This window comes from Callionymus lyra, chromosome 17 (genome assembly GCF_982586985.1).
Source record: "Callionymus lyra chromosome 17, fCalLyr1.hap1.1, whole genome shotgun sequence".
Taxonomy (NCBI): domain Eukaryota; kingdom Metazoa; phylum Chordata; class Actinopteri; order Syngnathiformes; family Callionymidae; genus Callionymus; species Callionymus lyra.
The window spans coordinates 6,270,498-6,293,167 of record NC_141834.1 but is presented as its reverse complement, the minus strand read 5'-3'; the positions used below and the strand labels follow the sequence as shown (position 1 = coordinate 6,293,167).

At 36.8% G+C, this 22,670-nt stretch overlaps 2 protein-coding genes across 5 annotated transcripts in view; one reads left to right on the top strand and one right to left on the bottom strand.

Annotated features, from left to right (window-relative positions):
* The first annotated feature begins 1,914 nt into the window (after nt 1-1,914).
* LOC148062253 (inactive serine protease 35-like) lies at nt 1,915-4,094 on the top strand. The gene is made up of 2 exons (XM_087812172.1): nt 1,915-2,024; nt 2,885-4,094. The coding sequence occupies exon 2, from the start codon at nt 2,886-2,888 to the stop codon at nt 4,092-4,094; it is 1,209 nt and encodes a 402-aa protein (XP_087668298.1). The 5' UTR covers nt 1,915-2,024; nt 2,885.
* A 1,862-nt stretch (nt 4,095-5,956) lies between these two features.
* LOC148062252 (clathrin coat assembly protein AP180-like) overlaps nt 5,957-22,670 on the bottom strand; it is a 28,800-nt gene continuing 12,086 nt past the window's right edge. The window contains exons 10-23 of one of the 4 annotated variants that reach the window (XM_087812163.1): nt 22,592-22,633; nt 21,712-21,785; nt 20,058-20,070; nt 19,852-19,982; nt 19,706-19,779; nt 19,613-19,627; nt 18,986-19,150; nt 17,146-17,250; nt 12,836-12,901; nt 10,064-10,150; nt 9,014-9,075; nt 7,850-7,927; nt 7,681-7,779; nt 5,957-6,808 (exon numbers count right to left, since the gene is read on the bottom strand). In XM_087812163.1, the coding sequence (XP_087668289.1) occupies nt 7,693-7,779; nt 7,850-7,927; nt 9,014-9,075; nt 10,064-10,150; nt 12,836-12,901; nt 17,146-17,250; nt 18,986-19,150; nt 19,613-19,627; nt 19,706-19,779; nt 19,852-19,982; nt 20,058-20,070; nt 21,712-21,785; nt 22,592-22,633 (999 nt within the window). In that variant the 3' untranslated portion in view covers nt 5,957-6,808; nt 7,681-7,692. The remainder of the gene's footprint in view (nt 6,809-7,680; nt 7,780-7,849; nt 7,928-9,013; nt 9,076-10,063; nt 10,151-12,835; nt 12,902-17,145; nt 17,251-18,985; nt 19,151-19,612; nt 19,628-19,705; nt 19,780-19,851; nt 19,983-20,057; nt 20,071-21,711; nt 21,786-22,591; nt 22,634-22,670) is intronic. The other 3 variants (XM_087812164.1, XM_087812165.1, XM_087812166.1) reach the window with 3 other exon arrangements.

Genomic DNA, 22,670 nt, shown 5'->3' with positions numbered 1-22,670 from the left:
TCATTATTTTTAAAGTTATAATTGATGAAAGTTCAATTCTTTATTATGCTAGCAACTAAATAAAGTTATTATGATGCTGTGTTTTAAAATGTCACCCGGGGAAAGGACCCCTAGGACCAGATGGTGTGAAATGAGGACAATGATGACAGACTTTTTTATTTTATTTTATTCATTCAGAAATAACTTTATCAACACGTTATTAATCACAGCGTCTAGACTTTGTTGATCAATATTTTAGCATTAGCGTAGCTACAACTCACTGTCATTGTGCGTCAAAAGTAACTTTACTTTGTGTGAAATGTTTTCAGGAATAAAAATGAAATCTTAAAATCTATAAATTGTAAAGTTTAAGCTCTTTAACTGAATATTATTTGTGTACTCAAAAGCCTTAAAACTGTCATCACGGTAAAGTCTATATTTTATCAGAAAAAAAAAAGATGCATTTAATATAAGTGGTGTTTAGACCAGGGAGATTTTTGTTATGTAATCCACACCCACATAAATAAAAAACGTCACGAAGAACGTTCTTCTTCCTCTAAATTACTTTTAGATCCGTGAAAACTCCCCAAGTTTCTCCCTCATTAAATGACACACATATGAAGACAGATCAGTCAGAGAAAATGTTCCAGTTGAGCTACTTTTCACCGCTGGATTCACTCCAATATCAACATTCACCCCCAAATCTCTGTTGATTCCTTGCTCTGGAAGTCTCCCACGTTGACGTCCAACTCTCATAGGCAAAGCTTTGATGTGAGTCAGAAGCTCATGAATCGTGGACAACAATATTTAATCAGCTTCAAGTTTTTTTTTCAACCGATATTTTGGTTTTAATGCCTGATTCCCACTCCACAAAGACTCTATTTCCACTGGCCTGGCTCAGGATTAACAGTAATCTCTGTTGGATTGACTGGAAATATTGTTTTACCTCACAAGTCTTCATCGTTTAACCACAAATGAAGAACATTGTTGAGTGAAATCATATCTGTCCACTGGGAATCAGCAGGGGAACTGCTGCACAACGTTTACACAGAAACACTTTAAGCATCCAGGGCTTTTAAAGATAATTATTTTGGAGTGTTGTTGGATTAACTCCTGCAGTCGAGTCTTTTCACACATGGATCCTTGAGAAAGAGTAAAATGAGAGGTTGTTTTTAATAATGATCCTTAAAGACAACCGTTTGGAAACTATTAGAGACCACTTTTCATGCTGACACTTACGTTAAAAATACTTTCCTAATTTGTTCTTAAGTGGTTCTGAACTATTTTGACGAAAGAAATTAAACAATGTATCTTTAAAGAGCTAGATTGCGCCCCCAGTGTCAGAAGCGTGTAACTGCAATTTCGGTATTTTAATACATTTTCTGAAAAGAACTAGTCTTGATGAAGTATGTTTATCTTTTAACTTGAATAGCTTTTAATGAAATCGAATTTTTTATACATATATATATATATTTGTATTGTTCTCTTACAACCTGGACCCTTGAATTTCTTGAAGGATCCATCACTCTCGTATAGAATCTTGCTCCATTGATTTAAGTTGTATATATTTCTTAAACATTTAACTATAGTGTTATTAGTTTGAATATGTTGTGCCTTTTTATGTAAAAGAAAACTTGAATCTTTCCATGTAATCTTGTGTCTAAATATGTTTCTTTTGTTATCCTTTTGATAGTGTATACAAATGTGATTAATTAAGTGTAATTATTGTATTATACCATATCCTCATTTTTGTTTTTATTATTGTTGTTATTTTATTGCATTTAAATGGTTCCTCTTACTCATGTATGAAGGAATGGAAAATGTTTCTATATCGTGCAATAGACCAAAAATAAGTAGATTTTCTTTGTTATTAAAAAAAAACAACACATTCATGGACACTCCTGCACGACGACTCTCCCTCCCCTCGTCCAACAATCTGACTCCAGTTCAGTGAACAACACAGATTCTCTCTCTCTATGAAAGTTGTGGTCATGATGGAAGTCTCTTCTGTGAAGAATACGACTCATTGACAGAACCTCAAGCAGGTGAGATCATTTACTTTTATGCTCAATTCCAAGTTATTAATTTTACAAACCAATAGCTGCTCTGGTCTTTGTCACATCCTACTGTAGCTTTGAATTGCAAAACAAATTCTTAAACGCTTGAACAAATAAAAAAAAAACTCTAAATAAAAAATAAATGGATTTGTTTTATGAGTTTTTACGTATTTGTTTAATTTTTTTTGTATATTTGTGTCACAGTAAGTAAATTCCTGTTCAAAGTGTCATAGTTTAATCCGTGTTAAGTGTAAATTAATGTGTTTGGAGCTTCCCAGCCACCGTAGATGTGAAAATGTGATCAAGTTTTAGTCCAAAACATAAAATTCTACTTTTACAAAGTTTTGGTTTCATTTGAGTTAAATATGAAGTAATTCACAACAGTACTTTTGGCGTCCTCTTTTGGCTTAATGAAGTAAATGTATGGAAGTGTTTCCGCGGCATCGGATTTTTGTTTTCAAAACATTAAAAATTATCTTCTTTTTTTATCATTTAATTAATTAATAATGTGTATATTGAAAGGTTCTTCATAATAATTAAATGAACAATTTTTGACATGGAGTTTAAAATCCAAATTCCAAAAAAATCAAAGTACATTTTCTTATTTATTTTTTTATTTTTTTATTTGTAATTAAATGTAATATCAATGTTTGTAAAGTTGAAAAATATTTGTAAAAAAGAATAAAATCATTTATAAAAATAAATAAATAACAGCAATGTAATAAGTAACATGTTTTAACATTTGGAATGTGTAGTTCACGTGTGATACACTGGTAAACTTCCATAGAATTTTTTTTTTTGCTGTTTCAAGTGTATTTTTTTTAAACGAATCCTTCTTGTTCATGTAGGATGAAAGCTTCTCTTCTCTCACTGCTGATCTGCTCTGGCCTTCTGAGCGTCTCTGGACTCGAGGTGGCGTCAGGGTCCAGCTGGAGCAAACAGACTCTCCCGGTGCTGCTGGACACACATGTAGAAATCCTGACTAAACCTTTATTCAAGGCGGAGGCGGAGACCCGGGCGGCGGGTGTTCGTGACCCCCCAGACTCAACAGAGCAGAGCGACCAGGAGAGGATGCTGGGATACGAGACCCTTCACGAGAACGGCACCTGTACTCGCACCGATGTTGAACTAAGGGGCTTCAACAAAACATCAGCTCCAGGGAGGTCAGAGAAACGAAGGAAGCGTCAGGTGTACGGCACAGACGGACGCTTCGTCATCACCGACTCCAACTTCATCACCAACTACCCGTTCTCCGCGGCGGTCCGGCTCTCCTCGGGCTGCTCCGGGGTCCTTGTCTCGTCCAAACACGTGCTGACGGCGGCCCACTGCGTCCACGACGGACGCTTCTACCTCGACACCGCCAAGAGGTTAAAGGTCGGCCTGCTGCAGCTCAAGACCAGGAGGAGGAGGAGAGGAAGGAAGGGAGGTCGCTTGAGGAAACACGATAAAGAGAAAGAAATCTTGAAAGTAAAACGGAATAGAAGAAAAGGCGTCAAACGTGATCGACGTAGTGCGAAACCTCAGAGGCCCGTGTTCCGATGGACCCGGATCAAGCAGATCAAGATTCCTCAAGGATGGATCGTCTCCGATCAACCCGTGTCGCTGGACTTCGACTACGCTCTTTTGGAGATGAAACGACCGTCTCAGGCGAAGCCCATGGAGCTGGGCGTCGCACCCTCGACCTCCACTCCCACCCGGATCCACTTCTCGGGATATGACGCGGACAAGAACCTGCTGGGCGGCAGCGGCCAGGAGAAGGTGGTCTACCGCTTCTGCCCGGTGGTGAAGGAGTCCGACGACCTGATGTACCAGCACTGTGACGCCCAGCCGGGCTCCACGGGCGCCGGCGTCTACGTCCGGATGAGGGACGGCGCCAAGGAGGGGAAGGGCAGGTGGCGGCGGCGGGTGATCGGGGTCTTCTCGGGGCATCGGTGGGTGGAGGAGGAGGAGGGGGGGCTGCAGACGGACTTCAACGTCGCCGTGAGGATCACACCGGCCAAGTACGCCCAGATCTGCCACTGGATCAATGAAGACCCGGGTCACTGTCAAGAGGTGTGACCCCAGACAGGCTTGAAAACATCTCAATCAAGAATAAATGAAAGGAGCTTATGCTAGGAGATCTTTCAAGGAAAGTTCAGGACATGGAAACATTTTACACAAACAATATTTGAAGAATCACTAAGAAAATCAATCATGTGTACAGATGTTTATTTTACTGAAATGTTCATGAAACCGTGAATCATTTTTTTAATCATTTAATTCAATAATTTCTATTTTGAAATGAAAGAAAAATGTATAATTGAATAAAACTTTCAATTAATTTATTTAGTCACACATAGAGTTTTATATTCTATTTCCAATAATGCAAAAATAAACGTTTTAATCTCAATATATTTTAAGTCGTAGCCTTTTAAATTCAATATAACAACGTTGGTATAATAGTTTTCAGCCAATCACGCGACGCGCTGACGATCACGTGACAAATTAAATTAGTTTCAGAATATTTCAAATGTTAATTCATTTTGAAAATGTTTATTTGACTATTTAAAAAAAACAAGTTCAACCTTTCAAAACAATTCAATGCTTTAAAGAGCTTGGATGATTTTAAAATTTGAAGTGTTAAACGCAACAATATTCTGATGACACTGATCTACTTCCATGCAGGTGCAGTGTGTTGTGCAAGCGATGCGTGAATCTACTGCCACCTGCTGTTCCACTGAGCTCAATGCTCTAAGCGATATTTTTTAAAAGAGCTTTTAAGGTATCTTATTATATAGAATAATACAATCGTAATTGCTTGCTTTTCAAGTTAATGTTACTGTACCTTTAAACTACATGTGTTGCTAAAAGTTACTGTATTATTTATGCTGGATTTAAATTGAGTTTTTAACCTGAGGCGCATCATCAAGTCACTCCAGAAGATTATTTATCATCTTTTATTCAAAGTATTCACATGTCAGGATGGGACTTTTAAAAAAAATTACCATAATATTTAGGACATATAGAGCCGTGAAATAAATAAAAAGAATTAGTAAATGTAAAATAAAAATTAAAAATCATCAGTAATCATTCAAAATTTGAATGGAAATAAATATATCTAATTCAGTTTTGTGTTGTTTTTTTGTTTTTTTAAACATATTAATTTTTGATTTGTGGCACTCTTGGGGTTCCACACCTACTGAATTCCCTTGATACATTCAAAATAAATAATAAAACGTAATTAAATATATATTAAAAAATATATTTTGTCAGAGCTGATCTAACCGTATAAAATGTAGCAATGCAAAATGTTGCTAGAAAGACTTCACCTCCATCTGTGTTTGTTTTAAAATGTTAAATGCTTCATAAGAGAATATCTTAAATGCTTAAATATTATTTGAAATTTTAAAAAGTTTAACTCATGTTTTTTCTTCCTTACAGAACAATTTTAAGTGAATGAATTGTACTTTTTCACACACTTTGCCTCTAACCTCATGTCACTGTAGATATTGGACAGAAGGGAAGTGATGAGTCGTGAGTTTGTATTAGTGTCTTTATATTTTATTTCATCTCATTTTGAACTCACATGCAGGTCAAAGGTCAAAGGTCAGGAGTGGGTGACGATCGTAAACCATGACGAGAATAAACCAAACAGTGTGAATACTCAACATTACTCATTCAATTTCCTTTTCTTTTCTTTTTTTTTTGTTGTATTTATGTGTCATCTTTATTTTTCTTTCAACACATCGTAATGCCACAGGGGGGTTAAGATACAGCCACTTTTTAGCAAATCAACAACACGGAACAACCAGCGAACATGTATACTTGACAGCGGCTTCCGCCACAGGATTGCTGAGTCACCATTTCCAGGGAAACACAAATGTCTATTTGATGTTTTTTAAAATAAAAAAAAGATCAGTGGAGACCAAAGACAAAGAAGCTTTTCCAGAGAACTACAATGTTACCTTATCGACTCGTGTTCATGCTATTTGACTCATCACCAGCAGAGGACGCTAAAGACACACGAGCAAAGGTTTTCCATTCAATACTGACGACAGGCTTTTTGGGGGAGGATATGTACAAAGAGTTTTTGCATTTAGTCGCCGTTTTTTGACCAGCCGTGTTACATAACATAAACTAAAAAATATATCAAACATCTCGTCCCAAAAAATAAACGTTAAAGAAAAATAATCTATCATCAATATGCATAAGTTGTTTCAAAACACAAACCGTTTCACACGATCTCTAAAAAATATAAAACGGACCACATATTGATAATAAGTCGCTGTTTAATGGTACATGTGTGATAGATAGAAGCAGATATGGGCACCACAGCTCAGTATTAGTTCAGTGGGAAGAGAGGTTGGCCAGTGAAGTTACACACACCGAACACAATCCACATTTAACAAAGAAAGTCTTCGTCCGGGAGATGCGCAAACAAATATCCAGCATTCCGGGTCAGCTGATAAACCAGAATGAATCTAAATACACATTTATTTTGTTTTTTTTCTTTCTTTGTTGTATATTAAGTAAAGTTGAACACTGATTTACACACACACACACACACACACGCACTCTCACACACGTTAACAGAGTTGTATCTAGGGTTCACATTCACAGTTGTGCTACAACAGTAGATAAGAGGGGGTGGGCAGGTGGATTTTTAGGGGTGTTGCGGCTGGTTGGAAGTGTTTGAAGAGCTGATGGTTGAGAGTCAAAGGGTGAGGGGGGGAGAGAGAGAGGGGCAGTGAGGGAGTGCAGACATCCACAGAGCTCCAGTCACAACGATGGACCTGCAGGAGTAAAAGAAAATTAAAGTTATTTTAAAAACTTAATTAATTGATTTATTTATCTTGTTAAGTCGTCTGTGTCTTAAGTTGAATCAGATGTTTTATCGTTCAAGACTAATATCGTTCAATAAAAGTCCTCAACACAGTTCTTTGTCTTTATCTTCGTCCGAAAAGACAAACTTAAAAACATCCAAATAACTCTCTGGTGATCGTCTGTAACGTCCATCTTGTATTGAAGCCATTAAAAATTGTCTTTTTAGATAAAGATAAACAACGACGCGCCATATGCTACGTAAAAAGAACAAACATGTTTGCCTTTAGCTCTAAAAAGAAACAGATTACGCTGAACATAATCCCAAAGTTTAGTCGACATGAGAGTGAGTAGAAAGTTTTTTGTAAGTAAGTAATTTGTAGAGTGCTTTTCCAGACCAGGGTCACAAAGCACTTAAACAATCAAAACAATAAACAATAAAATATATACTTTAAAAGATGATCTTTAACTAATCTCAAAGCAGCACTATGTAACATTTTGACTTGTAGTGTAATGAGAGACATTAGCAACTTACATCATACAACATTTTAAAACGAAAAACGGATACAACAGGTCTTTATCTTCTTTTTTTTCCAAGTTTATGGAATTGCAGTTACACTTTTCTGACACGTGGCGTCGCCAGAAACAACTTGTTTTAAACTAATGGATTGACGCTTTGATGCTTGAAAATATCAGTTCACTAATATTTTTTCACCATTCCAAAAGATATTAGTGTTGATATCTGAATTTTTCATGTTTACATGTCATTGAAAACATTTTCTAATAGTTGTATAATTCAAATTTAAAACTATCTAAAACAAAATGATATATATCAAAAATTCACCTCTCCATCAAACTACATGAAGTCTTTAATGTTCAGGTCATCCAGGGCATTTCTGGGCGGGGGAGGCTTTCTGGGGCTCTGGGCGACTCCAGGAGAAATCTGCAGAAGTGTTAAAAATCAAGTTTTATGGTTATTAAATTAACTTTTGATGATCTTTCTTCAGACCTACCGGTGCTCCAGGTGCTGCTGCAGGGGCGGTGAAGCCTGGCCTAGCCATGGGCATCATGGGGGCTCCGGGGGCTCCGGCCTTTTGACACAACAAGTAGGATCAGATCACACAACACTCAAGAAGCCGGGTGAACAGGGTGATTCTGATTAGGGAGGCCAAAAACAGGGGAATCATTGTCCATCACTATCCGGTAATGTCCAGTGGGACATTGCCGGAGTGGACTCGAGGGCTTACCATGCCGAAGCCGGGGTGAGACCCCATATAAGGAGGGACACCCATGGGTACGTGCTAAAGGTGTGGAGGGGAGGGAGAGGAGGAGTCGGGGTCACTAGACATAGGACACAGACACAATGCAAGACAATGCAAACACACTTTTTTTTTCATTAACACAACAACGTTAAGACACACACACACAACAAGTCACTAACTCCATCTATGACGTCATGACACGCACATGCACGAAGACGGAGCCAAGACATGAGCAGAGAAAAAGTCTCAGAAAGGAAGAAGCCGGTTCCAAGCAGCACCGTTTTAACTTGGCATTTCGACTTCACTGCTCTCCAGCAAAACATTCCAGACTTACTGTTAAAAATATGTTTAAATTACGTTTAGTCTACTCATAAAAGTATCTGCTGCCGCAGAGGCTCAATTAAGCCTCGAACACGCCCACAAAAATAAAACATAAATGAATTATGATCAAAAACAAAAGTGTAGTTTTGATTTAAAAACCTTTTCAAAGGTTTATTTTAAGGTAAATTTGTCTATTTATGTCAAAGAATAGTTGCTTCAATCAAATCAATTCAATCAAAAAAAAAAGGAGAAAAAAATTCGGCCCATTTAATGACCCAAACACAAATCAGACTATTTCAATCAACAAAAGAATAACCTTTTTAAATTTTTATTTATTTTATTCAAGCAACATTTTTTTGATTTAAATGTTTTTTTTAATAAAGCAACCTTTTTAGAATAAAAAACATATTTTTATATTGAAGAAACGTTTCTTCTGATTGCAAATCCACTCTCATAGATCTGCAGTGATTCTACGTCTAATCAATCACTATTCTCTGGAAGCTGGAGAGGCAGATCAAAGATCGCTGCTGCTATTCCCTGTCGGTCGGCATCATGCGGCTCCACTCCATGCTAGAAGACACAGACAACATTTACCATGGGAGCACCCCAACTGGGGGGAGCTACCTGAGGGGCTGCTGGGTTCCCCATTGTGAGATCTGATCCGAGTTGCAAGGAGGGAAAAGAGCAAAGAAGCGTGTCTGAAAACATTGTCTTTCACACTTGATGGAGATGAGAAAACACTGTAAACAGATCATGGAACACAAATATATGAAGTAATGTTATGTTTGTAATCCTCTCTGAATTTGATTTTTTATTAGCATACATTGTTGCTCTACATGCTAAAATGGACCGTATGGAAAAATGATGATATGGCAAAAAATACATTTTACTTTTTGAGTCTTATGTTGTTGTCTATATCATTGTTTTATAATTTAGTTTAAGTTATTAAAGGAGATTCCTTAAGTCATGTTTTGAGAGTTTTTTTTCTTCTATTTTTCACCAGCAGTTTGATTATAATGTCGCTTGATTTGAAACTAGCATAGGGATACATACGTAGTTTATGCTATGTTGATTTCATATGTGAAATTAACTGAAGATCTGAATCTTACGTATTGTATGTATTATTTATTTCAGGACTTTTCTTTTTTATAGTTTATTTTAAGCTTTTTTGGACTTCGATTTTTTTTTACAAAAAATATTTTTTAGTGCCTTTAATTCTGCTTTGTTATAAACCATATTCACTTTATTTAGTAGAAGGTGTAATTTACTTTTTTTTAAATAATTTCCTGGCAATAATTAATGTATTTTTGCATTATCGCAATATATTATTTAATTGGTTTCTTTGGGGTTTTTTTCATCACTGTTTTGTCGGGTTTAAGGACATAGTCTTGCAAGATTTTTTTAGCATAATACTACCATGAAAAGCTCTGGGATTTGGAATTTAGTATATATCATTTCAAAGTTTTTGTAAATTTTAGTTTGCATTTTTATGTAAGCCTTTAAAAATGACCATTTCTTTAAAATATGCTTTAATATCAAAACATTTTTCCATCATTATATATATGTTGATAAATCCATTTTCTTCAATGTCTCATCAAAATGTTCTTAAAAAACTATAACTGAGGTATCAACATGTCTACTTACTACTCGCCATGTTAGCCATGGAGGTGTCAACGTCACCTGCCTGCGGGGTCACACTGGGCTTCATTACATCGCCTAATCCATCAAATACTACAGCAGGGAAGGGACGGGCACAGAGGAACAGGGGAGAAGCAGAAGACATTAGCCTTCTTTACACTTGGCAGACCTTGTCTCTACTTGGGGATCGCCATGACAACCGAAAACGATGTCTCCATGACAACAGAAGAAAGACTTTAAAAAAAAAGTCGGGTCGATGTGTAATTGTTAGCTGAAGACACCGGCGACTGTTGAAATAATGTCCGAGTGGTCATGTTTGGATCGCTCCTGAATTAAACACCATCATGTTTTTAACTTAATCATTGACTGAAACTACCAGCAACACTGCTACACACACTTCTGTGGTGCAAGAGCTGCCATGCTTGCAAGCACCGCAATGCAGCAGCGGCATGTGAGAAACTAGCGTGTTTCTGAGCAAAGGGACTCACCGAATCAAACGGCAGGAAGCAAGCAATGAGCCAGCCCAAGAGCCAGATGGAGAAAGAGAGGGAGAGAATAGACGGATGCGAGAGAGACGTTAAAGGTAGTGTGGAGAAGCACAGGAGAAGAGAGGAAGACAGTTAAGCCACACTGCAGTAAACAACGCAGATTCAGTTGACAGATAGTGGTTGTCACACAGGTGGGAACAGATGACTCCAGTCGTGGAGACGCTTCTGGGGTCATTAATCAAAGGAAGGGAAATCCCCGCAAACTGTCCTTTTTTTTTACTCAACAAAGACATTCACAAGATGTCAAACATAAATCAAGTTTGACACGGTGACGTGAGCACAACACGAAAATGTGGTTTCTGTTTCTATCTAAAGCGTGTATGAATAAAAAGAGAAACAAAGAATAAACACATTGTTTCGTTTAAATGGATCTCTTTCGTAAGTGTGTGTAAGAAAATATCGATACACCCTTTTGTTATCTCAGGGTCAAGGTGACCCAAAGGCTCGAAAACAAATGTGTTTGTGGTATCCCTTGTGTTGTCTCTGGCTCAAGTTGAACGACCTCCCTGCCTTTCATATATACATATGTAGTGGCTGCAGTTGTTCACATTAACCAAGAGACAACACAAGGGATGCCACAAACACATTTGTTTTTAGGCCTTGACCCTATAAAAACACAAGAGTTAAATATCGTGATATTTCTTTCCATGATACCTCCATATTCAACAGCACTTTATCAATATTTCTACCAACATTAGATGCAAATATTCACTTTAATCAGCATTTATTTCTTCTCTTGTGAAATTCAAGTGTAGATTCTTCTGCGGATGTCAAGTGTGTAACAGCATTCTGTGTTCGCTATGCTATGACAGTTATTTCTTTAAATGAAACCAAATATATCGTTGCCCTTACAGCATCGCTATATATCACAATATATCGTACCGTGGCATTTGTATTGTATTATGAATCATTTGGCTAGATTCTTGCCCTCAGTGTTTAGCATCCGTACTTTACTGGACATATTTTTGGGACGCACTTAGAACTTGGGGCTGTGATCACAGTTATTTTTTTGTTAGATTTTATAAAATAAAATATAACACCATTGTAGATACAAAACAAAATATTTTTTTAATGAGCCAAACAACTTGGTCAAATTAATTTATCAAGTGCTTGTGGGAAACATGTTGGTGGCCCCTGGTCTAAACCGATCCTTAGTCGATTAGTGTAGGTTTACATTGACATCCATTACATAAATGTATAAATCTGGGGCATTTTTAATAACAAAACTCTCTAATCTTTAACAGGGCGTATCAAATTCCTTTCCTGAAACATCAGTATTACTGTTATTTGAAGTCTCTGTATTCTTGTCGACATCCATAATCTCTGTTCCTTATCATATCTTTATCACTCTCATCTTTAAAGGTTATATTAGCAACAAGAAAATTAATCTATTTTGATTGTTAAACAAACCATCTGGCGAGCCATTTATGACTTGGCAGGCCATATTTGTCCCCTGGGCCATGCATACGCTATAAATAAAGTGAATTATTCAGAACAATGTGACTTCTTATCTCCAGCTAGGACGTTTTTTTTAACATTTGAAATAGGTTCCGAAAACATTATGGTTTAATATTTAAAGAGATAGTTCACCCAAAATTCTAATTCAACTCCGACAGTAGATGTTTACGTCATTTAGTGTTTCCTGTCTGTGTGGCATGTTAGCCTTTTAGCTTCTGCTATGAACAAACTTGAAACATAAACTTTTCTTTTCAAACTATCTTTCTTGTCGCGGCTTCAATACAAGATGGACGTTACAGACAAGCAGTATGGAGATATTTGGATATTTTCAAATGTCTATCACTTTAACAGTAAAGTAAAAACCGTGTAGGAAAACATTGACAGAAAACAAAACAACGTATTTAAATATTAAATACAGGATTATCCTGTAAATAAAAACCTCCACAAACAACTATACAGAATTTACAACACGATCCATCCCTATTATATACTTTTTTGTTAAGCTTTTTCCATGAACCTTTTAACCTGAACTAAAACATTGTAATTATTGACATAGAGTTCTTAATGAGGTATATCTTTTCAGATAAAATCAATATTTCAGGGATTTAATCTAATATAATGATGTCAGTTGAAGAATTAATGGTGGCTGCTTTTGGAATATGGTGGGACATGAAGGAGCCTGATCTTAATTCTACCAATGACGTCATGAGTTTCGTGCAAATGTAGAATGTATCCAACATGATGCGGTGAAGAAACTCATGAAAGCTCTTACCTGACATCAGCTCAGTGGGAGCTGCTGCTGCTGCTGCTGCTGCTGGAGTTTCTCCTCCTGTGGACTCTGACACCACCAACATATGTCACATGGTGAGGTGTTCCATCGCAGCATGAGGGCAAAGAAGGAGCACAGTCAGCCTGAGGGGTGGGGGGGGCTTCACACTGCTAATGCCAAACAGAGCAGGTGGAGTTAGAGAACGAAGGTAAACCATGACGCTCCAAAATCTCTGCACACCTGCCAGTCAACTTATCAGAGGAGAAACAACACATAGTTTAGAAATCAAAGCATAGAGCAGAGCAGGTGTCTAAACCAAACAAACATGTTATCGTAGAGGTTTTCCATCAGCACTCGTGGACTCCATGCAGTATCAACCACTCCCGAGGGTTACCCACCACCGAACAGGTTCATGATAGCCCCTGAGTCAAGCTTGAGTGACGGTGCAGTGGAGAGGGTGGGGTTGTTGAATAAATCTGCGGGCGAGGATAGTGTGGACATGGTGTTTGAACTCTTGACAATATTTCATTAGGATTAATAGACGCACAGCACGCACAGCATGCTAGAAACGAGAAGCAGAATCACTATTTATTAAACAATCTTAGACCATTTTCTTTTGTATCAATGCAGCCAGGGGAAAGCCCATCAAAGAAAAAGCAAGTCATGAAGTCTGAGTTAAAGCACACCAGAGGCAGCAGAGACGATGCATGAGAGGATACCTGTCGTAAACAGGTCGGCACCGGGGGCCGAGTCTGCTTTGGTGAAACTTGTGTCTGGCATTGTATCAAAGAAATCTACAAAAACATGAGCAACCACAGATGGAGACGTCACAACACGGTGGAAATGTCACAATATAACGGTCGCACACAAGAGGCTCTTGTAAGGTTCTCAAGGACGCTTTTTACAAGACAGTATCAGTAGAATTAAGAAGGAGTGGAATGAAACCAGTAGGTTAGTAGAGATGAACATGTCTAGTTGAGTTTCAAAGGAATAGGATAATTAATTGAATTAAATATTCTGTTTTTATTTTTACAAGATAGAGGTTTAAAGAATAAAAACCAGAGCAAGGGTTAAGAGGGGGAAGAAAAGAAAGAGGCAAAGAATGAAGTGAAGAAATAAATGAATGACAAGGTGATTTTATGAATACACTTAAGCAGGTCCGGGAAATTAAATTGCAAGAGGGGCCACATTGTTAACTGTGACTATTGTGAGGGGCCAGAAAGATATTACATACAATAATGAAAAATAATGTATTTAGAAAAAGATTGAAAAAACAACGTTCCTTAAGTATTCACAAAGAGGGTTTTATATGTCAACTATGAACAAAATGGTATGATTTAAATTTACATTTTCTAATTATTTATAGGGAAAATCAAAAATCCTCTAAAGAAGGAGAAAAACACCTCCTTAAACAATGTGCTAACAAATGGTTGTATTAAGAGGTGAATTTAAAAAATACAACTAAATTAAACTTTTAGCAGCATCATCAAAGGAGCCACACTTTGTAAGAGTTGTGAAGATGGATAAACAAAGAGACAAAAAGGAAAGAAGAACAATTGAAAGTTAAAAACAAAGACTGAAATATTTTACAAGGTAGAGAAGGGAAAAATGTTGGGAAAGAAACGAGAGAAAATAAGAAGAATGAGTTTTGAGAAAATAAATGAAAGGAAACTTGAGCTACTTTAATGTATTTATATTAAGAAAATGTTGAAAAATGTTTATAGGAAAGCAAAAAAAGATAGAATATACAAAAAGAAAATAGAATAATAGCAAGATTATATAAAGATAAAAGGCAAGAAAAACAGCTGAGAGAAAACTAGCAGTCCTAGTTAAGACACTGCACTGGTGTAAATAGGAGACCACACACATCTCTAGGATTTACCGCAGAATAGATCAGTGGTTGCGTTGCTGACTCCGGGAGTTAATGGAGCAGAAATGGTTGCGGTGGTCACGGTGGTGCAGGGGGTGAAGAGCGGCGAGGGGGTCGGGGAGGGGGTCGACTGGGGCGCCACGGAACTAAAGCAGGCATCCAGAGAACTAGCGGGGTTTGAACTCTCCTCTGACATCATGTTGAAAAGATCTAAAGCTGAAGAAGCCACAGTGGTGCTGCCCTCCGACGGAGAGAACGGGTCTTCAGCGTCAGAGGGATGGAGACAATGTTAGACACACAGACAAATGTCTTCTACTGAAGCGTGAGAGGAGGAGGGATGACAGTGAATGGAAGATAGTTCGCCCACACACTCCAGCTGTCGGTTAATATTGACAAGTATTCACTCAGTACATGAGAAGAGTCCAGTCATTGTTGAACACCCACATATGAGCTCCGTCTTAACAAAAACACACAATTCTACATGGATTCCATTTCAGATTTTACCCCAAATCCAAGCAGGGGTGGGCAATTATATTTCCTCGGGGGCTACAGTTCAAACGGTGACTGTTATAAGGGGCCGTCAAGCCAAAAGAAGAAAGAGACGAAACTTTTTCTTTTTTTATATTCCCATCAAAGATGAATAAATGAATGAACGCGAGAATAAGCTTAGTTTTTATTTGATTGTATATATATATAATTCATTTTATTTTAAGATTCTAAAAAACATTGCATTCATTTTTTACCATTTTAAATAAAAGTTATTAAAACATTATTTTCACAAATATTATATAAAATAACTATGAAAAGCATGACACAAAAACCATAAAAAGGAAAAATAAAAGGCAAAAAGATGAGAAAAAGAGATTAAAAGAAAGATCTTTAGGAAAACATATTTGCAAAAATGCATTGAGAAATTACGTTGAGACTGGAGATAAATAAATTCTGAAATATTTAATTGTATGTACATTTTAATTTCAGAATATCATATAAAAAGCACTACGGAAAAGAATATATTTAAAAAAATATTTAGGAAAGTATATGTTGGGTTGAACTAGTAACAGTATTGATGGATAGATATTTTAAACATTTCTAAATGGTAGGTTTAATAGTATGAATTGAAACTTCATGCGGGCCACATAGATGGTCCTACTACTATAAGGAATTTAAAAAAATAATAATAACAAAATGAAAAAACTCATGCAGACGGTCCAACTTTTAGAGCATTCATCAACATACAGTCATCCACACTCAAACGGATTCCATTTGCTGAAATTAAAAACAAGTATTATGTACTGTGGAAGGGATATCGAGCTCTCTGACCAAAAAACAGTGTGTACTCCACATTCTCAATGTACAGTATACTGTTCAATCAGTAGTGCAGTCAAACTTCATTAAGGAAGTATATATAATATAAATTAAAAAACAAGGCAGGGGCCAAGAGAAATAATGTGCGTGTCAGTCTCTATTTTAAATAAAGATGGTTGAGTTTCCAGCTTCTTTTTCAAACGTCAATATCTAACCATGTGGGGCTTAAAACTGTTCCTGAAATAAACATACATTATAGGTGGTATAGACCGGGTGGGTCACATTTGGCTCCTGGGCCAGAGTTCGACACATATGCAGTACATGCTCATCTATGCACACTTTAGTTTTAAGGTGAATGTTGTTAAAATAATTGCCCCGTTGTTGAATTTTCATTTGCTGCTTGAATGTTATAAATGCAAAAACTTAATTGGCTCCAATATAATATTTGGATAACAGTGGATGAATAATAACTTCCTCTATACAAGTTCCTGGAATACCTTAAAAATACAGTTTTAGGTTTTCTGAATCACTATTAATCTGTTAATTTATATTCCAAAGATGTCAGAAACTCAAATTATTAATCCTCTTCTAGAATAATCAATCAATGTGTAATGATGATTTAGGGAAGACAAATAAATACATATACACTAATTGTAAATACTGAAGCACATTAAATAGTATATAAATATTTATACAATATATATTTGTTAGAGAAAAAGCTGTTGTGGTTCAATATGATCAGAAATAACATATATAAAATGTGTTACATATATAAAAGCAGTCATATGGCAGTACAGTATATACATGTTTGTATTATCTTTTTAAATAATTTAATTCAAACTTTCTTATATGTATGAATATATTCAGAATGTATTTTAAAAGGTTGATTTTCTTTAAATATTAGAAATTTAAAAAATCAAAGCTTTTCAATAAGAATATACTTTTGTAAACGTAGAGTTTGAATAAATAAAAACAATTCACTGAACTCACATCATCAATAGATCATCAGTAAAACAATTACTCGACAAACCAAACAAAAGCCTACTTTCGTATATTTAGTCGCAACTTGCCTCGATTGACAAATATTTCAATATATATATATTTTTTAAACATTTTCAAATAATAATATTTGACCCACCGGCACCAGCGGCGGCTGCTGCAGCAGGAGGAGCTGCAGCCCCACCCTCTGCTGCTGCTGCTGTTGCAGCGCCCTCTGTGGCAGCGGCTGGTGTTGCAAAGGCATCTGAAGCGCGTAGAGGAGAGTGAAGTCCACAGAGTTGTGTAGAGAAAAGAGAAATAGAATAAGTCAGAAGAGCATCGAGAAGAAAAAGACAGTGTCATCTGCACACAGCTCAGACAGACAGGTGACGGGACAATGGGAGCACAAACAGGAGGCTCTAACATTCAACTATTTCACTACAAAAGCGTCTACAAACTACATGAATGAGCAGCTCCCATCGGCTTAGTGACATTTGAGTTTGATAAAATTGCTTTTCCCTTCCGTTCGAGAAAAGCATGTGTGCGTATCAAACAATATGCATGGAGAATGAGTGCAGCAGAATGTTTTAGTGCAAGCATTCAACGCTAGCTAGAATGTTTGTGTCAAATTAGATGTTTTAGACTTGTGTGTTAAAAGCACAGATTCTTGGCACTTTCAGCACTTCCTATATTAGAGATCAGGAATGTTTTTGATGACATACAAATCTAAATACAAATATTCTAGTTTATGTTGGTGTTAATGTCTTGAACAGTATCATATTTATTGTTTTATGTTTTATAAACAATATATATATATATATATTATAAGCCTTGTTGAGAAGTGAGTGGAGTGAGGAAGTAAATAGGGTGAATATATTTACTTAAATAAAAGTTAAATACAGTGCTTTGGATCAGGGATCTCAAGCTTACATCTACAGGCAATCTTTAGGGGGTTTGCAGCCCCTTAGAATAATGTTTTTTATTTTCACAAAAGCCATGTAGTCATATCGTATTGTAGCGATATCGATATCGAGATCGAGATATCTGGCATCATTTGTTTTCATTCAGCCCTACCTGATGACACCTATACTCGGGTGAGAACCTTGGAACAAGATGCTTCCTCTATGCACAATATCAGATAGTTACTAACACCGTATTTTTTAATCTTAGTTAAAGATTGGCACCTACACTTAACGTGATGTGTTTTCACTCTAAGAAACGCTTCACTGCCGTACTTTACCAGGTATACGCCGGCCTTTGGTTTTTTTCGTTGTTTGTTGCTAAACACTTCATAGTGAAGTCTATCCTGACAACAGCAGACTGTGAGATGAATTAGATCCAGTATATATATTTAAAGTAAAACAGTTTGTGCAAACTTTGGTTCGCATTTTACAGTACATCATATTGAAAGACAATGTCACTTTGGCCGAAAAAACATCAGGGATCAGATGTTCCAAAACATGACCCGGGTTAATCGTTCCTTTTTAAGTTTATCGCGTGATCTAGTGTGGACAGCAAGTCTCGTAATTGTTCTGTACTTCAATATCCATGGGTTTGGCAGCTATGCTTACTTTTTCCTGGTGAAAATATTAACTGAAAATAATAGATTTTTCATCTTGGATGCTAATGCACTTACTGTATGTACCAAAATGTTAATAATGTCACCAAAGCACTGCAAACAATAATCCACCCTACCTACTTTAGCTCTGGTCCATTTAGATTGAGATCCCTGCAGTTGAATTTAAAAAGGAGAATTTGTTTTTAGTTTAGCAAAACCTGTACAGAGTTAAATATAAGTCATGATTTTGTAACTATTAATAAATATATATTATTCTGGTGCATAAGCATGCCATGCTGAGGCGTGTTATTTCTGTATTCTCAAGTGTGAATGTATCTGTGCTGGTCGTGTGTGTGTGAGCATGCCGTCTTATGGGGTTTTTTTTAGGGTCGAGCTTCCCAGAGTTATTCTGCCCTGGAGAATACTCTGGAAGCTCACTGACCTCCCAACAGATCCATATTTGCGGCGCCCGGCGAGGTGGCGGCCGGCGTGCTAGTGGGAGGAGCTAGGGCTGCTCCGCCCTCTGCCGGGGTGGGCGTCGCTGGTGCGGGGGAGGGGGCTGCCTCTGCCGTGAGCGTAGGTTCGACTAGCATGGAATCGCCCATTTCTGCCGCCGGGGGTTGTGTGGTATCAAAAGAAATTAAAGAATAAAACCCCAAAAATAGCAACCACAAGTTGGGTTACCGTATTGAGAAATCAACCCCAAAAAATAAGTCGAATTAAATAAAAGTTAGGAAAATAATTCAGCATCAATTAGAGTTAAATAAAGATTTAAATAAAAAAAGCCCCCGTCATAAACCAAAACCAGACAATGGAGTGTGTGAGGGAGGGAGAGAGAGAGAGAGACAGAGAGAGACTCAGACTACAGCTGGAGGAGACAGACAAGGAGGAAACATCACTAACAGTCTAACAGATCTCACTATGGTCTCGACACAATGTTTTCCAGGTCACCTCAATGTCAGATTAGAAGGAGGTCAGATTTCAAAAGTCATCCATATCGAGGTCAACTGGAGGATGATTACAGATATACAAATCTAGACGGAGACGGGACGAAACAAGATGAACTCACCAGAGCCGAGGAGATCTGAAGGAGAAGCGAGAGAGAAAAAAATATGTTTAATTTATGTTCAGTAAAAGTATGATTCGAGCTGGTGGGTCTGACCTCCCCAGGATGTGGGGGCAGCTGATGTTGCTGCGGGTCCAGATGAAGACAGCGGGTCCAGGTCCAACAAAGAACTGTATGAAAAAAGTACATTTTTAACTGGATTTATTCATCATTTGGTGATTTTCTAATGTTAGTATTCTCACTCCTCGACTGGCTCTGGGGCGGCGGGCGCGGCAGCAGCAGCACTCTCGCCCGGAGGAGGCTGCAGTGTGGGCACGGCATTTGAAGACTTGGCTGGGGTGGATGTTGGAGACACGTTGTTTGTTGGAGACCCCTGGAAATATAGATCGCGATTTATAGTCTGTGATTATTGCTACCGATTTCTAAAAAAAATCTAAAAGAGTCTTACCTTTGTAGGAGACCTTAAAATGGAGGAAAAGATGGATAAGTAGTTAGTATCTTGAACGTTTATGTTGTGATGGGAGAGTCAACTTAGTAAATTAATCATGAAATACAACGTGTGAGATCATATGAGGAGTATTTTCCCAAAAAATCCTATTTTAAGGAATTTAAAAATAATTTGAGGCTGGTCTGATTGTCTTTTCAATCACATTTTTGGAATCAACTCTTCATAATCCGATCCACACTTTACGATGACTCGGTGTAGTAAACAGACATGTGTGAGTTCAGAGGTTCACACATGAGTTCAAACACACACTTTCTCACATGTGACTCGTGTCGGTGTATCGTTTCTATTCACATGTGCATCAGCTTCATTATTCACAAGTGAACAGTGACTCCGTTTACCAGGAGGGGGGAGATGATGACATCGCTTTCTATGCTAGTCAGCTCCAAAACAACACATAGAGGATATGCTCACCCTTCACTGGTCATTCCAAATGAACGAAAAAAAGGGGGAATAAAAGACATGAAGGGTTAAATAAACCATCCTCTGAAGAGTCTCACCTGCTTTTATACACATTTATATTATGAAAAATATTAAAAGCATAATATGTCTTGCCTATATTTATGATAAAAGAAATAGCAGTAAAGATAATGACCCACTTGATTATATCAATTTTCTGTAGCAGCAGACAACGTAGCTAGTGATATTAAAAAGCTTGCTATTACAAAACTTGTTGTCAAAACAACACTGGAATCGCATTAAAAATTATAGAAATATAAAACAATAATGGTATTAAAGAAAAAAAATATACTGTATATATGTACAGTTTAATAAAGGGAGGTTGTGCTAATGCTATCTATGTAGTGTATAAGCAAGCAACTTCACAAACAAAAAGCCGGCTATTTGTCGTCTATATAGTTATAAAATAACGATTGCATTATTAGCATCTTAGTTTCAAAAACGTCATGCTTATGCTGTGTTGCAGTATGTGGTGTGGTTGCAGATAATTTCCCAAGAGTTTGTGTCTATATCTACTTTCTAAAAATTGGAAAAATATTGCTACACTAGCATTAAAGATTTCTATGCTCATGCTATTGATAGCTAAACATTTTGTCTAAATATTTAACAAAAATATAGCAGTAACAGTATTAAGGAAAACTAATAGTAATAGTATTAAAAACAGTCATGGTAATGATTGTCATTCAAAATAAGATAAATATAAAGCAATAACAGCAATACAGATTTCTTTTAAAAGTGATGCTAATGCTATCAAAATAGTATAATAGCAGACAACTTAGTGAATGTAGATGTCAACCAGTGTACTCACTAGCTTAATGTTTTAACAATCTCTCTTTTTGTTCACTGTAGACCACTTGTACTACTTGTTTTTATGAATGGTTCAACTGCTTGTATTTAAAAACAACATGATAAAAATGCACTGAATGGTAAGGAAATATACAATTGTAGCACTAATTTAATTTGAAAAATGTTTGGAAAGTTTTTACCCATGAAATACTTTTTTTTATTAAATTACCTACTTTTATTAAAATGTTGTTTTTTCATATATTTCAGTGTACATACACATTCGGTAAATTAACTTTATATACTAAAATAATAACCAAAATTAGAAAATGTGAGTCAAAGAAACAAATCTCACCCCTTCTTGCCCCCCTTGACATCCTCCAGGCCGTTCATGTGTGTTTCCAGGGACTCCAGGATACTGCTGGGAGCCTGTGAAACAAAACAGTAATGGTTTGCTCTTCAATCAGGGTCACACAACAGCAGTTTAAGCCAAAGATGATAAAAACAATCACCGCAACACACAGATAGTTGGCAAACACTCACAGCAACAGACACTCCGTGGAGTGCTTCTTGTGTGTTTTTTAAATGAAATTCAGCTCGACACATGCATAAACACTGCACCCCTCAAACCACAACTCGTGCTATCGCCATGGTTACCGACTCCTCGAGAGGTTTGAAAGGACAATCTTCATCGTCTGAGTCTGCCAGATCCACCACTACACCCGGGTGGAGGCACTGAGTAGAAGATGGTGGTGGGTGATTATTCTAATGATAGGGTTACATTGGATCTTTTGCAGAATTTTCTTAATCAATGTTTTTACCTAATATCAGGTATTTATTGCATCTTTAAACAAAAAGTGGATACACTATTATGCAAACTAATATACTAATATACATATTTTAAATTAGGTATTCAAAAATCCTGTTATAAAGAGGAAGTTTAATGGGTAAGAAATGATGACAAAGGTGACATGCATGTCAATCGTATATCAATTTAAAGATTTAATGGAGTTATTTCTTAATAACTGTGAGAGGAAGAGAAACTCAGGACCAGTCATCAGTCCATCCTAGGGACAGTCAAACATTCAAATTAACACCTGTAGATAAATTACAGCCATCACTCAAACAAAATGGATTTTCATGAACAACCATCTGACTAGTTTAATATCAATTCCTTCCCAGCCTTAATAAAAAACTACAATCACTGACTTCCAAAGTAGTTCTTGTCAACTTACATAGTTGATGTCTGGAATGTCATTTTTGTCCACTCCCACCGTCTGTCGAAGTCAGAGATGATTATTATCAACATGAAAG